The 24,468-nt window shown below is 53.8% G+C and overlaps 1 protein-coding gene across 3 annotated transcripts in view; it reads left to right on the top strand.

The window, feature by feature from the left end:
* Window positions 1-24,468, top strand: part of Grk5 (G protein-coupled receptor kinase 5) — a 189,921-nt gene that overhangs the window by 156,361 nt on the left and 9,092 nt on the right. For all 3 annotated transcript variants that reach the window (XM_027929952.2, XM_071610860.1, XM_071610859.1), the window contains 8 exons: window positions 8,083-8,183; window positions 10,411-10,503; window positions 13,717-13,780; window positions 14,643-14,783; window positions 17,651-17,841; window positions 19,962-19,999; window positions 21,443-21,532; window positions 22,894-23,102. In XM_027929952.2, the coding sequence (XP_027785753.1) occupies window positions 8,083-8,183; window positions 10,411-10,503; window positions 13,717-13,780; window positions 14,643-14,783; window positions 17,651-17,841; window positions 19,962-19,999; window positions 21,443-21,532; window positions 22,894-23,102 (927 nt within the window). The remainder of the gene's footprint in view (window positions 1-8,082; window positions 8,184-10,410; window positions 10,504-13,716; window positions 13,781-14,642; window positions 14,784-17,650; window positions 17,842-19,961; window positions 20,000-21,442; window positions 21,533-22,893; window positions 23,103-24,468) is intronic.

The raw sequence follows: 24,468 nt of genomic DNA, 5'->3' as shown, positions 1-24,468 counted from the left end.
TCTCAAAGCATGAGGATCCACTGTGCTTCCTTATCCAGCCCTCCCCAAACAAGGCTTGCTTTTCAAGGCCACGGTCAAGATTCTCTTGCATGCTATCTAGGAAGGAACATGGCATCCTTGAAGGACCTGATACTGCTTAGGGATAAGGCTCTGTGCACAGATTGCCAGAGTTTGAATCTTGTCTTTGCTCTTAGACCAGCTGTGTGATGTTGGGCAGGTTACTTAACTTCTGAGCTATTTCTGCGTCTGTAAAATGGATATGATTATAAAATCGACTTTGAGAGGATTAAACAGGACAACCCACATAAGGCTCCTAGACCTAGTGTGTGGTAAGTGGGTGCTCATGAAATGGCAGCAATGGCAGTGCTGTGACAGTGTCTCTGGGTGGTGGGATTCAGTGAAGGTCCTCACTGCTCACAGGGTCTTCTTGGGGATGGTTGTATTGGAAGCAGGTCTGAAGACTAGGTGGGATTTGGGTAAGCCATGATGGGTAGGAAGGGCTCCTTCTAGAGAACTAATGAGAGCTTGCCCAGGAATTGGCCAATATGGGGCCAGATCATGGGGAGTGGAGGGCAGAAAGGGGAAAGAAGCAGGCATTGCACTCAATCCTGTAGGCAACAGGGACCATCAATGCTGTATGATGCAGAAAAACTCCATTGGGGACTGTCGTGTCAAATGCAAGAACAAGGAGTAGCAGAGATCTGTGAGGACCCTGCTGAATAGTCTGAGAGAGAATTCCTGAAAGCAGGCCAGTGAGATGGGCATGGAGAGGAGCTGATGGGCGGGAGCGATACCAGGTCAAGACTGCTGGGTGTGTGTTCTGACCTGTGAAATGGGGATGAGCCACTGAAATGGAAATGTCCTTCCCAGAATGCTGGGCCAGAGCTCTTGCAGCTCAGAATCCTTCCTGCACACATGCACTTTGAGATGCAGATCCTGGCTCCTGCCTGGGCCAGCAACTGGGAGGGTTCCCTTCTCTCGGGTTCTCCATCTGTGCCATGAGTGGGTTGAAGGGGAAAGCCCTGGGCTTCCTCCCCGGAGAGTTCTCTCTGATCTCTCCCTCTTCCCTCCCCATCTTGGGTCCTGACCTCTGAACAAGTATAGGGCTTGTGTTTCCAGATGGCTCTGAGGATGATGAAGAGGATTATTGATGGCTACTAAGGAGGTGGGGATGGGGTAGGGGTGGGGCAGATCTCTTAGCCTTTCCTGGTCCTTGGGTTATGCTCCAGCTCCCTCCAAGGACACCAGCCAGTATAACTCATCCTGTTTCCACTCTGACCTCTTGAAAGAGACTTTCACGAGCAAGAGCCTCAGACATCTGGAGTTTCTCACTGATGCAGAAAATGGTGTCCTTTCTTTCTATCAGTCATTCGTGGTGCAGAGGGAGACAGTGCCCTGGAGAGCAGGTACAGTCATGGGGGTGACCGATGCTAGCAGTCTTTGCAATGTCCCCCTTAGGGCTGATGACCAAAGCTCCTGGGATAGCGGTGCACCCTATCACAGCAGTTCCCGTGTTCTCATTCTTCGTTTTCCTTTAATTTTCCATTTCACGGTCCTGGGGATTGAACCCAGGAGTGCCCTACCATGAGCTAGACTCTAGCCCTTCTTATTATTTTTCTATTTTGAGACAGGGTCTTTCTGAGTTGCTTAGAGCCTTGTCTAAATTTCGGAGGCTGACCTGGAACTCGCGATCCTCCTGCCTCAACTTCTGAGTCACTGAGATTACTGGCATGTGCCACTGCCATTCCTGTTTTCCGCCATGGAGACGAGTGTCCCCGACTGTGAAGCATTTCTCCTGCTGCTCCAACTCCCTGCAGCCTCCAGGCCTTTGCCACGCAGTGTGGTTCCTCTATAAATCCTCCCTCTGCTCCGAGGGCCAGTTCTCATCTCATCTCCCCGGGAGGGCTTCCTCCCACATTGATCTCTCATTTTCCCCTCAACTGTTAGTGTGAGGGAGCACTGCTCAGGTATGAGAGTAATCCCTTGCTAACTATTTCAGGCATGCCCCTGTGTCCTCCCTACTCCTGGAGGACAGGAGGCTGGTCCAGCGGTAGAATGTCTTCCTGGGCTCTGGAGGCACTGTGGTGCAGGGACTCCATAGTGCCACCTCGTGGGCCGACGGCTTGCCTGGCCTTGGCTTCAAGGGCTGAAGCTGAGCTGAACTGGGGGCCAGCTGCCCTGAGGTTTGGATCCCCCTGTGTGAGGTCACACAGAGGGGACGTTTCATCATCAGAGGGAAGTCTTGGGTGTGCTGGGTGACCTGCACGAGCTTCTGGGATTGAGTACAGAGTAAAGAACCCAGCGGGTGGCTTCCTCCCGAGGCCAGGCCCTGCCTCCCTCCTCAGCCTGCCTGCATTTCCCTGGAAATTCCAGTTTGGGGTTAAGCCCTTTGACTCTGTGAACATGAAAATGTAAAGCACTGAGCCATTGCTGCACTAAAGGCACTGGGGTGAGGTCACCTCCCCTTGTGTAACCTCTTAGCCAGGAAGTCACTCCAAACCAAGCACATGTTCACTCTAAACCCACTGCTATTCAAATGCAGTTTAGTGACATCCCCTAACTCTTCCCTCCAACCAGACTGCCACCCCAAACTGTCCCCTAGAAATCCCAAGGCCTTCAGTGCATTGAATCATTGCTGGTCACCCCTGCTGCGCCCGACTATTGCAGAGGCTCTATTCTGATTGAGCAGAAGACAAGAGAAGTCTGCCTAGCCAGCATGCTGAAGTTTAGGGTCACAGCAGTGGAGGACACGAAAGAGGAAGACAAAGGGAGGGGAGGGGCCTAAAGAAGAGTGAAGGTACACAGTGATCCATGTACACAGCCACATCATCCGCTGCCAGGCATGAAAGACTTTTCTCTGTCACAGCAGTGCCCAGAAAATTACCCATGCACACTTCATCTCTTGCTGCCTGAAAAGATATATCATAGTTAACCCTGACTTTGGGAGCTGCCTGATCCCCAGAACCAATGGTATAAGCATCAGGGAGAGCAGAGGAGTCAGGCGGAGGCAGCAAGACAGAACAGGGTAGCTAGGAATTCCTGGGGGAGAGTGACAGCCACGTCACGTCTGTTCTACCCACAGCAACCCCTGGCAGCCTGGGCCACCAGCCAAGCGCAACCCAACATCCTCTGATTCAAGGTCAATTTCTCATTCCCAAAGCAGGAGAAGGATCAGGTCTTTCTCCTCAGGGTGAAGGGGCTTTTACCCAGAGGCACAGACTCAGAGCAGGTGAACTGTACCCAAGCTCTAATGCCACCCTGCTCCTCCCCAGCATTAGTGGGAAAGAGTGGAGGAGGGTCCTTAGCCAAAGAACGGGCACTGAGGGGATTGTCAGAGCGCCAGGCCCACCTGCAGCAGCACCAGTTCCTCCAGCAGCCAAGTCCTTTCTAGTCGGGCCAACGGGGAGAAAACTCTCTGGTCAGTGTCCCAAGGACACACAACAGTGCTCTGAGACATTTCATGCTGTTTTAAGCTATCTCAGTTCAAGGACTCCTTATAAAGACAGCTGGGTGTCATCCTGATTGTCACCAGAGTGACTTTCTAGCAGGGCCAGGCAGGCTGCTGTCAGCTACTAAGACCATCAAAAGGCCAAGTATTCACGGTGGACCCCTTGAGCAGAGAAACCTCCGGCCCTTCCTCCAGCCCTTGGGGGCTACTCCATCATGAGCTCGTTTCATAACTTCCAAAGGACCCTCGGTAGGGCTGGGTGTAACTCAGTGGTAGAGCATGGCCTAGCATGCTCCAGGCCCTGGGTTCCATCTCCAGCACTGAGAGCAGGGAAGGACACTTGGTGCTTTAGTCATACCATTGTGTTAAAAGTCAAAGCCTGCAGCTGGAGGAGGAGACCATCCTTAACTTCAAAGTACTGTGGGCCTGAGGGCTCCCAGACCCCTGGGGAATTTTGCACCGGACTTCACTAAGCCCCTACTCCTAGTCACCTTTATCCATGAAGACATCTAAGGGCCTGGAGGCCCTCACCTTTGCATGTCTGCTTAGAGGGAAATCAGGAGGCCATCTTTGATATGGAGCATAGCCCCTGCCTTCCTCCCCAGCCTGGCCCTCAGCCACACCACAGAGGACAGTCCACTGTCCACAACTGAGTCCTCATTGCAGTGAGGACACCAGCCCTCCTGGCCTGCAGGATACACCCCTCCCTCCTGGCAGGGATCTAGAACTGCAGGGACTTCCCAGGGATGGAGGGCAAGTGTGACTCCAGCTGAGATCCCCAGGGCCCGCTGAGGGGTGCATCGGGCCCACTTGCAGGCTGTGGAGGGCCTTCTTACTGGCTCTCTCTTTAGAGTGGACTTCTCTAAACTGGAGGGGAAGGATCAGACACCCCAGTTTCCACTGAAACACACCTGGGATTAGCTGCTCGCCGTGCCTCCTGGGGGGCTTGGGTTCCGGGTCCAGGCTCACACTGGCCAGAAGTTTCTTATTCCCATCTTGTTGGGAAAGCTGTCACTCCCTGGAGTCTCTTGAAAGGGGTTTTAGTTGGAATCATTTAATCTCTTCATGTCAAGCCTGAGGCTGAGTTTTTAGCAGTGGTCGTGAAACCACAGGCATTATCTGCTGCTCACTCCCCTGCCAGGGCTTGGCTTGTGAGAGTGGCGAGACTTCATGCACAGAATTGGTCACCTCTAGACTCCGGGCCACCCCTATCATCCACTGAGAAGGGAGCACAGTGGGCTGTCCTCGCCTGCAGAGGGGAGGCTTATGACAGGTGGGAGGTCTGGGGCCAGGTCTTACATTGCCTTCAATTCCAACTTCTACAAAGCCTTTCCCAGATTGCTCCAGCCCATAATGATCTCTGTCTTAAGTTAGTGCGGGTCTCATTGCCTGAGCTATGTCCCCTGCCTCTACTGGTAGGACCCAGCAGTGCCCTGGTGTTCACGCTGGCTCTACGTAAGGAGCCTCCTGGGAGATAGGGAAGGAAGCGAGAGAGGAGGCCCAGACGGCCTCAAACCTCCAACCAAGGCACACAGTTTAGATCCCTTCTGTCACTTCTTGGCTGGGCGTTCTTGGGCCAATTGCCTAACTTTTTGGAACTTCAGCTTCCTGGTCTTCAAAAAGGTCGTCATGCTGATATGTACCTCAGAGAGCCGTCATGTAGGCTAAATGTGAGAACCCCTGGGAGGTGCTTACGTGCATTGTGGACCAGGGTCAGCCTTCACTCTATGTAAACCCTTGTTGCCGGTTACTTTTATTGATTTTAAATGTTGGATCTACATAAGGAGATAAATTTCATTTGGAAAAGGAGAAAAGCTTGCTGCTAAAAACAGAAAGAAAGAAAAGCTTGAAGGCCACCGAGTCCCACCTAGCCCGTTTTGTATGTCACCACACATGGCCAAGGTGGCCAAGGAGTGCAAGAACTTCCCGTGAGGACGCTCCCTCACAGTGCGTATAGCATCTGTGTCTTACGGAGGGAGGGACTTTGAGGTCAGGGGCATACTGGCTTTGCCTTTTCCTTTCCCACCCCTGCCCCCTGTCAGCCCCAGCTGGGCCTGTGGTGGGAAGGTGGGTCCTCCTGGTGCAGGTGAAGGCAGAGGCTTGGCAAGGTCGTGTGTAGCCAAGTGCAGACAGGTGGGCACCTCGGGTCCCAAAAATGGTTCCATTCCTCCCCACAGCCACATGCCCAGCATCTGTTTGTTACCCAGCAGCCCAATACCAGCCAGGGGAAGAGGCTACCATGCTGACAGCTCCACAAATATTTAGTCAAATTGGCCGGAAAATAGGTTTTATTCAAAGCCAGCTTTGAAGAAAAATAGGAGAAACTTAAAAAAAAATCCATCTTGAAGGCTCTGCTGCAGGGGAGCAAAGCTTTTTAAAGAGAAAAAGTGGCAAAGGGAGACAAAAGGAAATGTACATCTGCATATTTAGTCCCCCGTGCTATGCAGGAGGCCAAGGGACAAGCTCCGCTCTCAGTGCTCTTGAGCCTGTCACCCTTTGCTGCAGCATGAGGAGCTTGTTCCCAGATTTAGAGGGCCCAGCTTCAGAGTGTCCCATGTTGGGCCTTTGCTAATTCCTACCAGGTTAAAGGTCAGATCCTGGTGCAGCACGTCTCTCATCTCACCCACTTGTTCACAAATGTGCATCGAGCACCCCTCTGTGTCGTCACCGGGCCCTCCCCACCAAGGCTGCTCCAGCCCTTAACCCTCTTCTTCCTGAAGCAGATTTGCCCTTGGACAATGGTTTGTCCTTATTTGATCACTTTTTGGTACCGGGTATTGAAACCAGGCGTGCTCCACCCTGAGCACCCCCCAACCCTTTTGTTTTTCTGTTTTAAGATAGGGTCTCACTAAGTTGCTAAGGCTGGCCTGGACCTTGTGATCTTCCTGCCTCAGTCTCCCAAGTCCAGGGATTACAGGCGGGTGCCCCCATGCCCTGTTCATACTTTATCACTATGAAGTAGCTTGGAGCTACTGATTCCCAAGAGATTGAACTACAGAATTTCCAAGTCTTAGAAGTGTACCCCTCACCCCACCACCAATTCCCAAATCTCCAAGGAACCTAAGGTTATATCTCAGGAGCAGCTCTCTCCTGTCACAGAGGAGCCACAAAATGACCAAGGTCAGAGGTCAGAACAAGCTTGGGGCTCCTGCCTCGTCCCAGGATCCTTCTGCAGCATCAGCACGAAGCATCTTTTCTCCAAGAGGGCAGATTTGGAGGCCAAGGAGGAAGGGACCTTTCAAGGCAGGGGGCTGTCCCTAACCAGGGCAGCCCATGGCAAATTGGTGGGATGTTGTGTTGGGAGCCTGGTGCTTGGGGTAACTGGCTTTGCACCCATAGGCTGCCCCCACTGGGCTGGAGCCTCTCAGGCTCCCTGAGGAGGGAGAGCCCCAGGGCAGGGGTGAGCCTGCAGAGGGTGTAGCTGGGAAAGACTGAAGAGAAGAAGGAAGGAATTTGGTTATAGAGAAATGTGGGGAATAGAAAATGAGCGGCTGATTTCATTCAGCAGGGACCTGCCAGCTGCCACCTCCCACCCACCCCCAGGTTATACGCCCCCAGGAGGCACTGCCCCAAAGACCTAGATAAGTAATCAGCCCTGTAGTCACGTCTCCGTAGCTGGGAGAGAAGGCAGGTCTTTCCAACTCCAACATTCTTTGGGCAGAAAGATGTCTTCACGCCCGTCTTTCTGAGCCCATTCCGGGTAATTTTTCTCAATTTCCCCTGTAATTTATTAAAAGCCCACCTCAAAGGCCAGCTGGTGAGTCAAGCACTGGGAACAGCTGGTGGAGGGTGAGCAGTGGGCAGGGTGGGGGTGGGTGAGGCCCGCCCAGGGTGGGGCTGCTGCTCAGAGCCACCCTTTCAAACCCAAGACTCGGGCCAGCAGCCTAACCTAGGAGAGTGAAATGACGGTGGTGACATTAATTTCACAACCTGAAACTTGTATGCCAGGGTCTGGGCCAGAAGCTTTTCCTGAAAGTTTTATTGATTGTTCTGGGTAAACTGATTATTCCTGTCACCTTCCTGAGAGTCCTGAGGTGAACGGTTGAGCCAAAGGCTCCACAGCTCTGAACCTGGGATCAGCAGAAGGCCTGCCAGCCTCCCCTCCCACCGGGCTTTCCATTGCAAACCCTCTCACACCTGCACCTCAAGCCTGGGTATCCCCGGTCACATTTGCCCTCAGGGGAAACAGGCTGAGTGGTCCAGGGACTTCACCAAGCTCACTGGGCTCACTAGGAGTCACCGAGGCCCCCTTGCACAGCTCCTTGCAGCTGTGTGCATTTGCAGACCTTGTCAGTTCCGACCCCAGGTCGCAGCCATAGGGATGATCACTGTGCAGGTGAGCAGCAAGGCTCAGAGGAACTCGGTGGCCTCTGTGAAGCCACACGGCTGTGAGAGCCAGAAATCGCACCCTAAGTCTGGGCGTGCTCACTGTCCTCTGGCCCGGCAGCCTCCCACACCACTGAACACTGCCCATTTGCCCAAGCCAGGGGTGTGGGCAGGAGGCAAGGGCCTCACTGGGACTGGCAGCTGCGTGTACCTCCCTGGGGGTCTGACTGGTCCCTGACCTGGCAACTATGGGAAAGCCCTGGCTCCTTCCTCCTCCCTCACCATTTCCCTTTCCTTCCTCCTTCTAGTCCCCGGTGTTCATTGCCCAAGTTAGCCGAGACCTGGTCTCCCAGACGGAGGCGAAACTCCTGCAGAGGCCCGGCAAAGAACTCTTTTCTGCCTGTGCTCAGTAAGTGCTCCACCCCTCTCACATACCTGGGCAGGCCCACCTTTCTCCCTGGGCTGGGGCATTAAGACACCCAGAAGGTGCCACCCTGAACCCTCCACCAGTAGCCGAGCTCCAGAGCAGGTCTTCAGAGCCCAAGAGCTCCAGCCAGGCCACCTAATGGCTTGTGCATAGTAGTCGCCCAGATCTGCAGTTTACGTCCCACAGTGACCCATTGGCAATTTTAAATGGAAAATTCCAGAAATAAATAATTTGTAAATTTCAAATCACTTTTATTATGGTATAGTGTTATAATTATTCTATTTTATCATTAGTTATTATTGTTAACCTCTTACTGTGTCTAATTTATGAGTTAAACTTTATCACAGGTAGGTATATATGAGGAAATCAGAGTACACACAGAGTTTGACACTGTCGGAGATCCCAGCATCCACTGGTGCTGTCGAAACAAGTCCTCTGTGAATAAGTGGATGGCTACACTTTTCACAAAGGGAATGAGATACCAGGTTACCAAGTCCAAAGAAAATATCTGCTACAAAGATGAAAACAAGTGTTCCTCCAGGCTGTTGAGACAGAGGAATGTGCAAAAATTGACCCTGCTTCTGTGGCTTGGAAATCCTTCCAGCCCCCAACCCCCACTCTGCCACCAGTCAAGTCAGTTGCTGCCGATGCAGGGTGGGCCACAGGAGCCTTCCCAGCACCCAGCCCCTTGTCTGCGGCCCCTACGTCTACCCCAGGGGGAGTGAGACCAGCCAGTGGCACCACCTACGCCCGCACCCCATCCTGCACAGCACCTTCCAAAGGCGTGTGCACCTAGCACTGCACATGTATGTACACACTCATGCACCACTGCCTGTGAGCAGATACGGCACACAGAAACCTGTACCCACTAGGACCTGGCTAGAGCCAGCTCATCCCACACAGCTGCTTGGGCCTGGGGTATTTTCGTGGGCTCTTATTCAGCACCCAGGTATTAAGCACTGCTGTGTCCCCACATGCGAGGTACCTGGGGTTTCCAAAGTGAGCAAGGACTCCCTGATGGCCCTGGTGCAGCTTGAACAACAAAACCAGCCACTTGGGTGCCCTGAGCCAGGGAAGAGCTGGAAGAGCAATGGTGCGATGGTGAAGGCGGGTGTTCAGGAGACCCCTCCCCCTCCCCCAACCTGATCCAGTGCAGCAGAAGGATGCCAGGCTCACCTGCTGGCTGCTCTGTAGAAGCTGCTGAGGGTCTAACTGGGCAGGGGCACAGCTAGTGACCCTGACTCTGACCCCGAGGGAAGGGCCATCCTGGCCTCCCATGCTGGCCGTGTTCAAGTTTGGCATCTCCTCACCCTTTCATGGTCCCTGCCCTTCCTCAGGTTCCAAGTACCTGACTGGGTTGGTTAGCATGCTGGGTTGCTTTTTGTGTGTGTGTGTGTGTGCGTGCGTACCAGGGTTGAACCTAAGGGTGCTTAACCACTGAGCCACATCCCCAGCCCATTTTTAATGTTTTCTTTTGAGACAGGGTCTCACTAAGTTGCTTAGGGCCTCACTAAGTTGTTGAGGCTGGCTTTGAACTTGTGATCTTCCTGCCTCATCTTCCTGAGCCATTGGCATTACAGGTGTGTAACACCTTACACAACAGGCCCACTTTTTAAGGGGAGAAGCCCACCCCTGCCTGCAGCCAAGTTTGAACCCTGCCAGGCCCCCTTAGGCCTTGCCTAAGAATATAGAGGAGTCCTAGTCTCCCAGAGCCTATCCTGGCACCTGGCCCACAGCAGGTTACCAGTAAATTCTGCTGCACTCATGAAAGGCTCATAGTGACTTCACTGGTCCTGAGCCCCACTCTGCACCCCCACCCCACCTCTGAGTCCCAGCCCCTCCCTGTACCTCAGTAATTCTGCCTCTGTCCTCACCTCAGCTCACAGATCCCCTTTTCAGAGAGATTTCCCCTAATTGGCAATGACTTAACTCTGAGATTGCTGGTTTAATGCTAGTGACTTACTGTTTGTGTCCCTAATCACAATGCCCATCCCATGCTCCCGGCATATCCTAGGACCTAGAACAGTGCCCAGTACCTGGCAGACACCAAACCATGTTTGCAGGATCATCCAGTTTCAGCAAAATGACAAGACCTTTGGCCAGATGCCTGCCTCGATGGTTTGCATTTGTTACGCTGCAGGTACAGCCCCACCTGGCTGCTTCAAGTCTGCGATTATAACATGCCCATCCTTCTGTCTCTCTGAGCTAGGTCTGTCCATGACTACCTGAGCGGAGAGCCATTCCACGAATATCTGGACAGCATGTATTTTGATCGCTTTCTCCAGTGGAAATGGTTGGAGAGGTGAGTCCCCCACACCCCGTGCGTGAGAGGAGTGAGTGGGAGCAGCAGGCTCAGGGTTCCATCTGAGGATTCATATAAAAGCTGGTTACCCCCGTGGCCCATGGGTACAATAAAATTAGCTATCCTCCTCTCATTAATTAAGTTCTTGGGGATTCTAGAAAAGCCCTGTGCTTATTAGTGTGTGCATTACACGTGCGCACATGCACACACACACTCAACACCTTGTTCTTGCTTCTGTGGCTCACTCTCTTTGGGAATTCTTTCTTTGCTAGCAAATTGGAGCTTCCAGAGTCTTTGAAGTAGTTGCACACTCTTTGTTTTGCCCAGTGCCCTTAATAGACACTTGTTCTCAAGTTTTTATGCAACCTTCCCCGAAATAATGAATAGCTTTGAACATAAATCTTTATGTACTTTTGCAAGTACAGCCATAGAAATTCCTAGCGGGAGTTTCTGAGTCAAAAGTCACCTGATTGCAAACTGTGAGGGACTGTTAAATTGCCCTTTGAAACTGCCGCCCCCGATTTCCAGTTGCTCCTGAGCTCACGCCTGCTCCTCCCCAGCTCCTCCCCAGCGTCCTCAGCACTGTGCCTGCTCCCCTCAGTGAATGAGCGGGGGCTTCCCTCTTTAGTTTTCCATCTCGCTAATGAGATGAGACAGGGAGTCTCTTAATGGTTTATTTGATGTCTCATTCTCTTCAAATGCTTTCATATGCATGGCTGTCACTTGGGCAGATGTGGCCTCACTGTGACTGATAAGGAAGGAGAGACATAGAGGGGACCTGATTTGCCTTATCTCCCAGCAAGCCAGTAGCGCAGCCAAGGGGGGACCCTGGCCCAGGACCCCCAGCCCACTGCCCAGTTATCTACAGTGTTCCAGGATTTGGAGAAAGGTGTGATAGCTACTTAAATCCATGCTGAGCTAAGCTGGTAGGTGAGGTGGGAGTGTCCCCTTCCACAACCCCTTCAGAAGCTCAGAAGCTGCAAGACAGAAGCCCCTTCAAAGCCCAGCACATTTCAGGAAGCCCAGCAGGAACGTGCCCTTTGTGCAGCTGGGTGGGCCATTCTCTCCACCCTGACCAGTGGGGATGACCGAGAGACCAGAGGTGGCCTTCTCTGTTGACCCGATGATACCACTGGCCACCCTGCACATGTACCCAACTCAGTCTGAGTCCTGCTTCAGACTCTCTTCCCAAGGAGCCTCAACAAGGCTGGGTTACTTTTCCAAACCTCGATTTCCTCACTGGTAAAATGGGGACAATAATGCCTGCCTCGTAGTCTTGGGGTGAGGGTGAGATAAGAGGAGTTTAGCATGTGCTAGATCCTCAACAGGCTAATCCTCAACAGAAGTCAGCCATTGGCTGCAGGAGGGGCACCACTGGGCACAGTTGCAGTCATGACCAGGACCACGGCCCTCAGCTCTCTGTGTCTGATTCTGCAGTCGCAGCCCACCTGAAGCTCACAGGACAGGCTGATGGGGTGCACACTCATCCTGCCCTTCCTGGAGCCCTGGGCTGGGTAACACATGGCCCTCTGCCCCAGCCCTCCCAGGTACCAGTGCAGGTTGGAACGAGGCTCTGCAGATGACTGCCTACACCCCTGTGCCAGCCCCACCACTTACCGGCCCGACCTTGGGCATCCCATTCCCCCTCTCAATGCCTAAGTGTTGTCCTCTGTAGAACAGGGACAGCAGCACCTCTTGGGGTTAGCATGAGGGTGACATAAGCCCACGTGCAGGATGTAGCACTCAGCAAGCATTGTCACTCTGGGAACCCCAGAAGTTAAGCACTCACTCTGGAAGGCATTACATTTTCCGAACTCATGAAGCAGGATCCCGGCTTAATGACTGACAGCACCCTGCCTTCCCCTCATTTTTTTTCTAAACAAGATCCTGGCCTGTTGGTGCTGTACTGTTGAAATATTAAAGGGATTTTTTTCCCTCCCAAGGTTAACCAAGAAATTCCTGGGAAATTGTATTACACTTATTTCCCCCTCGCAGAGGAGCTCTGCGGTAGCACTGACCGGCTGTTTGTTCTCCATGTATCATAAACTGCTAGGCCTCGGCCGCCTTCATGTGGTTTTGGGGGCTGTTCTAGGAAAGGCTCCCAGGGCCGCGTGGCGGATGCGGGCACATGGCAGGTTTTCACCAAGGCTGCCCAGGCTGCTCTTGTGTGGAAGAAGAAGCACGGCCGAGGGAGCATCTCTGTGCTTCCAGTGGGGACCTGCCCCACTTCCTGCAGAACCACCAGCGAACAGAGAAGGGAGGTACGGCACGTGCCTTGGAGACAAGGAGCAGGGTGCCTGGTTTTCAGAGTTGATCCAAGAAAGGAACTGCACTGCTGAGGACGTGGTTTCCAGTGAAATCCAAACCCTCTTCAGGCCCCAGCAGCAAGAAGGGTTTCCATGCAGGATAGGGTTTCTCAGATCGTGCCTCATGCTGGGCCACCAGCTCGCTTGGCCTTCTCCTACTGACCCAGTTCTTTGGCCCAATTCAGTCTCACTCCAACCTCTGCCCTGGTCAGGACTCCTGGGGAGCAGGGCACTCAAAAATAGTCCTGGGGATCCAAGAGCCAGTTTTAACATTTTAAGCTAATTAGTTGTAGCCAAAAGGCCAGGAAAGAAAAGTAAGCTCCCGGCACCGTGGAGTCCTTAGCTGCGACTGCATGACCCTCTACGGGTTACTCCTCGGAGTACTGTCCTTGTGACCGGAAGTCCTGCCTGAGTAGATGTTCTAAGTGGCTTTGCTAATGGAAACAGGGAGTCGGGGGACACAAAGTGGAGATTACTTCATAAATACATTGGACGTTCAGGGTCTTCCCGGATCCTGGATCAATGGGGGAAATAGGATAAAGGGTTCCCAGTGGTGGAGGGTTGGGGACTGACTGTCCCAGAGTCCCAGGAGCAGACCTGAAGCCAGCAGCCTTGCCCCTCGTGAGGCTGGGTCTTCTGGATTCTGCAAGGAGCCAGGGCAGGAGGTGTGGCCCCTGCTGGAAGGGTGAGGCCTGAAGGCCTGGGAGGCCAGGGCCTCCTTTCTGTCTTTCTGTCTGCCTCAGAGGGGCTCCTCTGTGGCTCCCCGTCCCTTCCCCGCTCCCTGCACAGGCTCCCCACTTCCTCCTGAGTATGGCTGCAGGCTCTGCATTTGGTTCCCTCATCTATTTCTTATGGATCCTGACTCCTACCTCCAGAGACCAACCTGGGGTTCTTGCTTCTTTTCCAGGCAACCAGTGACCAAAAACACGTTCAGGCAGTATCGAGTACTCGGGAAAGGGGGCTTCGGGGAGGTGAGTGCACACCCGCGCTCTCTACTGAGGTTCAGCTCAGGTTCCGCTCACCTTGCCTGTCCCTCCTGGGTGGGCCTGAAGTTCTAAGCAGGGCTTGGGGCAGGGACAGCTCTGCCCTGGGTCCCCTGGTGGCAGTGAGGGAGGGTGGAGGATCCATGCCTTGGGGTACACGAGGTGTGTGAGGTGGGAAGGAGTGTGGGGAGCGGGCCTCCCTGGAGAGGCAGGGAGGTGGGGGCCGCTCAGCCTCTGCCTGTCTGGACGATGCCTGGCTATGCGCTGTCCTGTGGGAATCCAGATCTCGCTGGGCGTTATGTGACCCAGTGTGTGTGAGGCCGGCCTTGTTACTTCCATTTTTGAGATGAGGAAAGCTGAGGTTCAGAAGAGTTGGGTGACCTGGCCAAGGTCACATAGCCAATCAGGGGCAGAACTAGGGCTAGAAACCAAATGCCCCATTCCCAGATCTGAATGATGAAGTCAGGGTTCTCCAGGGTCTCCCTTCACTGTCCCCAAAACCGACCGTCCCCACCAGTGGCTGCCAGAAGAAACTCAGTTGCCTCTAAGACAAGGGCAGCATTTGAAGCTTCTGCCAATCGTCTAACTGATGTGTGCATGGCCCATTTTGTTTCTTTGAGGACCGGGATCCTCCTAAGCAGTCAAAGGGGACAGCAAGGGGCCCTGAGGCCAGGTCACAAGGGCAGAGCCCAGGACAGCAGTGGGTACAGCCAGGTGTACTGTGGGTCCTGTGGGCCTGCAGCACCCACAGGAAGCCCAGCTGGCTCTGATCTGTCCGTTGCAGCCCTGCCGAGGAGGGGCCTAGGCAGACCACAGTGCCCATGACCTTGGTGTCTCTCTCGCACCTCAGGTCTGTGCCTGCCAGGTTCGGGCCACAGGCAAAATGTATGCCTGCAAGCGCTTGGAGAAGAAGAGGATCAAAAAGAGGAAAGGGGAGTCCATGGCACTCAATGAGAAGCAGATTCTCGAGAAGGTCAACAGCCAATTCGTGGTGAGTGCCCAGGGCCCAACAACAGGCCCGTGCTTCTGGTAACCCAGACCCCCCTCACCTACTGGTGGGTGGTATTCCAGTGTGGCAGGTCCCACCCCCAGGGAAGTAAGAAAGCTGTAGGTCAATCATGGCTGATTTTGTCCTGTCACCAGCCCTGCCCAGTGCCTGGACACCCTCTGCATGTGAGCCTGAGACTTCTGTTCCCCAGGACCACCTTGTAAACTCCTTAGTGAACAAAATAAGTTCACCTCAGGCTCAATCAAAAGGATCTTTGGGTCCTATAGACCCTCTAGACTGGTTTCATCATGGTGGAGACCATCATGGTGGAGTTTCTTAGGGAGACACCATTTTGTTTGTGTGTATCATGTTAGTTGGTCTAGGCTAGGCTTTGCTGCAGTGACAAATTAGCTCCAACTCTAAGTCGCTGAAAACAATAAGTTATCTTGTCAACCACATCAAGTCCAGTCAGATCAGGCCACTCTCCGCCATCTCATCTACTCCATCTGAAGCTTGGAGGGAGTGCTGGGGGTGGGTCTCCCCAGGAAATTTTTAGTGCTCAACTGGACTGACATTCCGCATGAACTAGTCACCTCAAGGGACAAGCTAGCTGTAGAGGAGGCTGGGAAGTTTGGAGGAATACATTGATACTTGGTCTCTGTAACATGTTATTAAAAACTAATACATGTACAAGGTAATAATGCAACCAGCACAGAAGGGTACACAATAAAAATAAATGCCTCCCTCTTTGAGAGATCATTCCAGACACGTTTTATTCATACACAGGCTTTATTATTTCTAACTAGCAGTGTCTCCCCATACATCTTTTAAAAAATTTTTTTGTTGTAAGTGGACACAATTTTTCCAATACCCTTATTTATTTTTATGCGATGCTGAGGATCAAACCCAGTGCCTTATACGTGCTAGGCAAGTGCTTTACCATTGAGCTCTGACCCCAGCCCCCTTCTCATACACCTTATGGTACGTTTTCCTCTTAAATTGTATTCTCCCTTTATCCACACCAATAGTTCACCTCTTTTTGGATGATTGCTTGGAAAAGATAAACCATGAACTGTACGGAAATCACTTCTCGTTTTAAACCACTGCAAACAATGCTGCAGGATCCGTCTTTGAACTCTCCTTTGGTGGGTTCTGGGTGGACACCTGTGAACGTCCCCGTAGCACTCCAGTTCCTGGTGAAGAATTGCCGTAGCAGAGGGTATGCAGGTTTTTCATTTGATGGCTGTTCCCAAATGGCTGTCCATGAAGCTTGTCCCCGTTAAACTCCCGCCAACTGTGAGAGGAGAGACCACATCAGCCCAGTGCCTTGGTCATCCCTCCCAGGAAGGTGGTTTTATAAAGTGATAGTCAAAGGGGACAGAAGTTTGGGTCTCTGAGTCTCATCTCAGGTTGCCCCCAGCCGCCAGCCTTGTCCAGGGGGAAGAGGTGGGCAGTGCCATGGCACCTCACAGGAGGAGGTGGATAACCAACACCTGCCAGTTTGGGCCTAGGCCTCTTTGACTGCTGATGGCCCCCTCGAAGCTGCCCATGGAGGGGTGGTGCTGGGGGGTCCACTTCCAGGAAAAGGACCCCGTGCCTGGCAAACCCGGGCTGACACCCCCTCACGGGCCATTAGTTTTGATGGCTAGACCTTCCTTGACTGTGTCTCATTCACTGTGCCCGCAGGGAGTTCCACTGTGACGCTTTTTATTATTCAGCTTTCCATCACCAAAGTGAAATTCCTGAGGCACTTAAATTTATTCTGGCTCACAGTTCTGAAGGTTCTGGTCTAAGATCACGTTGTCCCCTTGCTTTTGGTCTCTAGTGGGAACTCATGGTGAAGAAAACCACCCAGGAAACAGGGAGACCGGGCTTGGGTCCCACTGCACCCTTCAGGGCATACCCCCAGTGATCCAGGGCTTCAGCTAGACCCCTCCTCCTGAAGGTCCCACTACCTCCCATAGTGCCACCCTGGGAACCAAGCTGCAAACACATGATCCTTTGAAGATGCTCACGCAAACCATAGCCCTGTGGCAGGAGCCCTTCCCCGGGACCACCTGGGCAGGTTTGAGTTGTACCTGCAGCAGTTGGTGGCAGAAACACAACCCTACAAGATTGCTCTCCCTCCGCTGCCATTTTGTCACCTTTCCTCAGAAATGAATGATGTTCCTGATGTTTCCCTCCAAGTTTGATGGCCCAGCCTCTCCCTGGCGCGGTCTGCAGTGCTCAGATTTTATTTGTGCAAACTCTCTAAGTGGAGAAGAAGGAATTCCACCCATTGTAATTTCCAATCAACCCTAACACTGCCCACCTCTCCAGTTACCCCATGGCCCCAATCCGTAGTGCCTTGGGTGTCTGGAATCTACCTCTCCTAGTGGCTCCCTTGGCAGGTGGACATGGCAGGTCTTGCTTGCAAGAGAAAGTTTGGCCAGGCTGTCTTCCACTCCCCAAAGCCCTACTGGCCACTTCCTAGCCCTTCACCCCTGAGATAATGGGTCCTTACAACCCAAAGGGCAGCCAAGTCCCACCTTCCTGACCAACCAAAAAGACAATACCAGTTCTAACCAACTAATGAATGCAGAAGCTTTTGTGGTGGGAAAGCACAGACACCATTCTGGGGTAGGAATCCAGGAAGATCATGGTGCTGGCCTACCTCTCTCCTCCCCATGTCCCCTTCACCTTGAACCACTTAGAAGGAGTCAAGTTTAAGTCCTTCATCAGCCAAGAGGGGAAGCAGATAAGGTAACTAAGAGGGTCTCAGGGTGCAGATAGCCTCCACCACCTGCCTCCAGCTTCAAGGAACCTGAGAAGGGAGACGGAAGTGGGTGGTGATTGCCATGAGCTCACCATGATTGCTCTTGCACTCCAAGGTCAACCTGGCCTATGCCTATGAGACCAAGGATGCCCTGTGCCTGGTCCTAACCATCATGAATGGGGGCGACCTAAAGTTCCACATCTACAACATGGGGAACCCTGGCTTTGAGGAGGAGCGAGCCTTGTTTTATGCAGCTGAGATCCTCTGCGGCTTGGAAGACCTGCACCGCGAGAACACAGTCTACAGGTGAGCTGTGCTCCCGGGAGTCTGACTGGGTGGGGCTGGCCCTGCACCAGGTCAGCACAAGTGAGGATGCAGGAGTCAGATGGTCTCCTCCCACCGTGGAGCCCCAGGGATCCCCAGGACCGAGCAAGTGAGGAGGGCTCTCTCCAGTATGTTCTCTAGCCTCCAAAGTATAGGGAAGCCAAGCATGTGAAATGATGCTCCCCAAGCCCCGGCTCCCCCAAGTTGAGGTCAATGGGCCACAACCCCTGTCCCTGAAGCCCAGCCCCAAGAAGCTCAGGGGAATCAGCCCCAGGAAGCTTAGAGAGGGAGGCCGCCCAGGGGCAGGCATCAGAGAAGCACCCTGTGCTCATCACTCTCCGCACGGACCTCAATGCCACAGGGCCCTGGACTGTCGGGCCATGTGTCCAGATTCTCCTCAGGGTCAGCAGCAGACTTCGCTGCTCACAATGCTCCACAAAGAAACTTGAAAACCTCTGTGCCCCTTGCTTTTTGACGTTGAAATTGTCAGCTTGCCCCTATTCATTATGGTTTGACATTGAAATATCCCAACACGTGTTTAAATAGTGGCAAATATTGATATTTTGAAACTGAACACTTACCAGTGGATCTAATGGAATCACATCACTGTAGCAAACTGATTTGCACCATCATCTGTCTAAAAAATGTACGGGAGGCTCCTGGAAGGTGAGAATGATGTCAGCAACCACAGCCCTGGGGCTGGCCGCACCTGGGACACTGACATTCCCACAGACCCTCCTGGTCCCAGCTTGAAGACCTCTGTGTAGAGCCCCAGCCATTTGAGGAGTCCAGGAAAGTTTTGGGAACCGGAAAGAATGGTCTTGGTGACAAGCCCTCCCCTATCCCATCTCTATGCTTGTGTTTTTTTGTTTGTTTGTTTTTATTCAAGTGAAAAGAGAGAACATTTTCCCTGAGGGTTGGAAAAAAGAATCCTCCACTTGATTGCCTTTTGCTTAAAAAAAGAAAGAAAGAAAACGGAAAATAGAGCCCTCCAAGTCCAGCTCCCCTTCTTCTAGGGAGGCAGAGAACCCTGCTCTTCTGGGGTCCTGACCCTCTGTGTGGACTTGGTTCTGGCCCATGCCCCTGGGGAGCTGTTCTTCCAGCCAGGCAGATGCTGGTTTATTGAGGAGGTGTCTCTTGTCCTTATTTGGAATTGTTAACACATCAAAGGAAGACAATGTAAATAACAATAGCAACAACATTATTTTGTAATGAACAAGTATACACAGACACTAATTATCACTCTGTGAGGCTGCCCAGTGGATTTGGGTACATTAACCACTCCCCATAAGGACAGCTGCCTTCAGTTAAATAAACAAAGCCCATTGCTTGGGAACTGGAACCCCATCCAGATGGGCTCTATTGTCATTCCCAAGGCAGAGCTGAGTTGTGTGCACCCCTCTCTGGGCTATTACCCTTTACTAGGAAAGCCAGTAGCTTCTGATGCCTGTCCCCCGTTCTGGGAAGGCAGTGGTTCTCCTAATTTCGAGCAAGTTCCTGCATAAAGGAGGCAGGATTGGGAATAGATGAGGCAGCAGCACCTGCATGTGACCCTCTGGCTTGCTTCCCCCTGGCTGTGGCCCAGCTGGGGCAGGAATATGCGGGCCTCCTGGAGCCCTACCCACAGGGGTCTTTACCAGGGCCCCAGCTTCTCCCCTGCAGCTCTCTCTTCCCAGTTGCTCAGCGGGAGCTCTGGATGCCGTGATTTCTCTTTCCTCATTCCCAGGACCTTCATGGCATCCTGGGACCTCAGGTCTTCCCAGCCCTCAAGAGGGTCTGTCACCACACCAGCCAGCCTCCCTTGCCCTGGGGGCTGTCAGTATGTGGTCAGGTGCCAGGACTGGCCTTTCCTACCTTCCCAGTCACCCTTCAGGGCAGGAAGATGCCTGTGGCAAACAGCAGCTTTTGTCTTGAGTTACTGGAAGGAGATAAAGAACCCCAAGATTCTCCTGACCTGGAGAGACCAGCCGGTCAGAGCCCAGAGGTGGGAGGGGACGCCCTGGGGTGCTCGGGCCTAGTTACCCAGGGGTCAGTCCAGGTGCCAGTCTGTCCTTGCTGCCCAGGATGGGCACGCTCAGGTGCCTCTTGTCATTCCCTTTCAGAGATCTGAAACCTGAAAACATCCTGTTGGACGACTATGGTGAGTCGGGCTCAGGGCTCTGGGAGATGGCTGCAGGGTTCTGGCCACAGGGCCGCTGGAGGAGAGGCCATGGGAAGACCTCACTCCAGCTTCTCAGTCCTGGGCCAGGGGAGGCAGTGGGTGTGGACAAAGCTCCTGTTTCGTGAGGAAACATCGTGGGTTGGCCCAGAGGGACAGAGAGCACTGCGTGAGGAGCCTGGCATTTCGGAGACGCTGACAGACACTTACACGAAATTTCCCTGCTCGGCGTGAAAACCAGGAGCATACTGCCTTCCCCTCTAGGGGGGGACAGCCGTGGGGAGCCCCCGTTAGCCTGCTAAGTGTTATTGCTTGTCTGCTACCATCGTTCTTTTCTCCTGGGAGTGAGCACAGGGATAGCAAGAGCAGCCTCAGTAACCCCTGAGGACCATGTAGCCTCCCATACCTGCAACCTGACCAGAATTTCCCATCTCCACAGAAGGTGGGGTCTCAGTGCCCATTTCATAGGTGACAAGACTGAGGCTCCAAGGAGCCAGGCTGCCAAGCTCAGCTGGTGGTATCAGTGGGGAGCAGGGAGCAGAACCCAGGCCTCTTGCATGCCCCAGGCCCCTGGAGAGAGGTCTATTTGGGGTGCTGTGCCTGGAGAAGCGGGGTGTCCCGGAGCCTGCTGGTCCTCTGTGGATGGGCCCAGAGCCATGCCAGTCTCAGGGCCCCGCCCACACTGAGCTCCTGCTGCTGACTGCCCACGCCCACCTGCTCTCTGGACTGGGTCTTGCAGAGGTCTAGGCTGCAGGGGGCCCTGGTATCCACAGGCAGAAAGTGGAGGGACACATTCCTTCCTGTAGGGTAAGATGTAGCCATGACCCTGCCTGTGGTGAGGCAAAGGCAGCGCTGGTGCTCTCAGTGGGCGTCTCCTGGGTCTTTGAGTCCGTACTGGACTCTGAGGACTCTGATGGGCTCCATCTCCAGACATTTGCTCTCCTTTTTTCTCTGAAGGGAAAAAAACAAACCACCTCCAAAAACCAACCAGGCAGGGCAGGGAGCTGCTTCCCAAATTGCTTTGTAATTTTTTCCCCTTAAGCAAATTGTTGCAAAATGTCAGGAGAATCTCATATTTTTCCCATGAAGCAATCCCAGAATCAGGCCAGCACATTTTAAACTTTGCGACCTCAGCCTTCCAGAAAGCCCATTAGGGCATTTTATGAGGCAGGTCGGCCAGCGCCCAGCCAGATCCCGGCATCCTTTTGCATCTTTGTGTTTTACTCCTAAAAAGTGTAGTTCACCCACGGCACGTCATGCCTGGCCTCTCCCGGGTCCTGTGCTCACCCTGAGAGGCAGACAAGGGTCACATCTTCGTGGGACAGAGGGAAAACTGAGAGCTCATGTGCCTCGCCATTGTGGCTGAGGTGGACCAAGCTCCCACACAGCTGTCCCGAAGCCCGCTGACCCTGCTGTCCCCCACAGGCCACATCAGGATCTCAGACTTGGGGCTGGCTGTGAAGATCCCTGAGGGAGACCTGATCCGCGGCCGGGTGGGCACGGTCGGCTACATGGGTGAGTGTGGCCCTGCTCCTGTCGCATGCTGACCCTTCCCTTGGGCCCCCAACCACAGAGCACCGCTGGTCAGAGGTAGTCAAGGCCCCTGCTGACTCCTTGGTGGACCCTAGCCAGCCAAGGTGGCACACGGGACCCTAGGTGCAGCCTCCGAAGAGCTCTCTGCAGCCCCTACCCCATTCTGGGGGTGGCCAGAGCTTGGCACTCGGCACTGCTAGGGAGGCCTCATGGAAGTAGGGGTCTGGGGGGGCAGGCAGATAGCCCCCTGAAAGGAGGAAGTTCATTAGGAAGGGTCCAAAATGAGTCCGCTGTGTCACCAAGCATGATTCTAATTAGACACCTGCCCTGGCCCCCCTCAGTCCGCCCCAAGACCAACGTCCCAGGGGCTTCAGGAAAGTGACCTGGAGCTAAACCCAGGCCCCCAAAGCCCTGCTTCCAAATGGGGCCTCCCCCAGCTTTCCTCTTACACCTTGCAGACATGCCCCACTCACCCTGGGACACAGGACCATGCAAGCTCTGGAGCCAGGCACCTCCTTGCCCTCCACCCAGGCTGTGCCTGTGGGATTCAGTGCTTGGTCTCTGGTGCTGAAGAGTCCTTTGCAGATTGCAAGATATTTGGCGACCTAAGGGCGTGTGCCTGTGTGAATTTGCGCGTGCCCATGTGAATGTGCGCATGCCCGTGTGGATGCTCACAGACACGTAGATGATGGTGGATGATGGTGGATGATGGATAAGCCTCTCTGCATCCCTGCTTACATGTCGGTTTCTGCATTTACATCGTCTTCTTTTGCACAGGGTGTTGCACGTTTCGTGTGCAACGCTGTCGTGCACCTGGTGCATGTGTGCATGTGTTCACACATGACGTGTGACTGTCTTTCTTGTGCTTCTATGGTGAATCTAGAGTTCATTCTATCAAAGGGGTAGGAAAGACATAATGGGAGGTTGTTTGAATTCCAGATCAATTTAAAATCCTTAACTTGGGTGGACTCACCCTTATTTGCTGCAACAAGTATATATAAGCACCTACTGCATGTCACTGGGGACACAGCAGTGGAAAAGGCAGTGAGTGCGTGTTCTGGTGGGGGCACCTCAAAGGAGCAGGACCTCTCAGTTCTGGTGCTACAATCAGAGCCCTTGATGGTGCAAAGCAGGCACCCTGGAGGAGCTGAGGTTTCCAGCGGCTGGCCCAGGGGCTGGAGGAGGGGATGTCCCAGCTGAGACACTCCAGGTCACCCACCAGCAATGCTGCTCCAGGGTGCAGGAACCTCTTCTGAGGTGAGGAGCAGCTGTGGCCGTTATGGCTGCGCAGTGTCCTGCTGCTGCTAGCTCTTACCCCTCCTGCCCTTTTCTTCTGCCTCCAGCTCCAGAGGTTCTGAACAACCAGCGATATGGCCTGAGCCCTGACTACTGGGGCCTGGGATGTCTCATCTATGAGATGATCGAGGGCCAATCACCGTTCCGTGGTCGCAAGGAGAAGGTGAAGCGGGAAGAGGTGGACCGCCGGGTCCTGGAGACAGAGGAGGTGTACTCCCACAAGTTCTCCGAGGAGGCCAAGTCCATCTGCAAGATGGTAAGTCTCAGTGAGCCCAAGGTGTCCAGGGGTGGCTCACCCACCAGCCCCCAGCCTTCCCCAGAAGGGACATGCGTCAGGGCGTGCTAGGCTGCGGGTGGAGGAGACCGAGGCCCAGGTGCTTGTGCTATTTGCCGAGGACCATGGTGGTTAGCGAAGGACTCGGGAGAAGCCTGGGGTTGAGGGCACATGCAGGCCAAGGGGAAGGGAGCTGAGGTGGACAGCGAGACACCCTCACCCCACACTCCCAGCTCTACAGGCAAGTCAGCCGCTCCCTCAGCTCTGGACCCCAGGGTGCTGACTCGAGTCTGCAGGAGGGCAGTGATGCTTTCAGTCTGAGTACCTTAAAGTTTTCCAGCCCCTCAGTGGAGTGCAGGCGACACGGGCTCAGGTTCTGCATGACGGCAGCTAGGATAGCGGGATGTGACCCACCCTGAGCAGGACACACATGGGAGTGGTTTGCACACACCGGGGGACTGGGTCAGCCAGAGAGAGGAAGGGGAAAGGCGCCACGAAAGTGGGAGAGCTGAAGGTGGGGTCCACCCTGGGCTACAGCCTAGGTGGGCCCCACTCTAGGGCTGGCCCTCAGGCCCTTCTTTGGCTCTGTAGGGAGATGGCCACTTACTATTTCTACCTGGCTCTTGAGCTCCCAAGTCACAATGAGAGGCAGCTGAATGTCCAGGGCCTGAATGCCCAGCTCTGTACACCTGCAAGCCCACAGACTTCCTGTCCTTGGTGTCCCACTGCACCTTGGGGTGTGGACTGAGTCCTCTCTTCCCTCCTCTCTGAATCCACGGTGGCCTTGGGGCAGATTCAGTGCCCGTATGAACAGCCCGGCTGGAGGTTAGGGAAGAGCTGGCCTAGAAAGCCAGTGACAAACCCCCAAGGGTCTGCTTCCAGGAACCTCAGGCTGCACTGCTAGTGGCCAAGGAACCAAGGGGCTTGGCTCCCCAGCCCTGGAGGCCCCTCAGCTACAGCCATCCACGCTCAGCCCAGCCCCTTCTCTTACCAGCTTCATTTATGGCTTTGAGCAGTGGGAAGAAGGATTTGGGGCTGGATCTGTCATCTGACCACAATCAAAAGAAGTGGAACTAAGGATGAGAGGGACCCTTGGGAAGGAACACTGTGTACCGGGCAGCACACACCCAAACCCTGTAGCTTGCTGGCCAACTGTGCTAAGAGGCCCCCAAGAGACTCAGGTAGTCATTGCAGCCAGAGTTGGGGTTGGGGACAAGAAGAACAAGGCAGAAAAGGTCAGATGGATGGAAACAGGGGCGTGGACAATGCTTGGTTGTGCCATGGGGGGGAATCTATGCCACGCGACCAGCCTGGACATGGCTGTAGAAGAGGGAGTCGGACAGCTGTG

The sequence above is a fragment of the Marmota flaviventris genome, chromosome 4 (genome assembly GCF_047511675.1).
Source record: "Marmota flaviventris isolate mMarFla1 chromosome 4, mMarFla1.hap1, whole genome shotgun sequence".
NCBI classification, from domain to species: domain Eukaryota; kingdom Metazoa; phylum Chordata; class Mammalia; order Rodentia; family Sciuridae; genus Marmota; species Marmota flaviventris.
The sequence above is the reverse complement of the archived record's forward strand: the minus strand, read 5'-3'. Positions and strand labels throughout refer to the sequence as shown.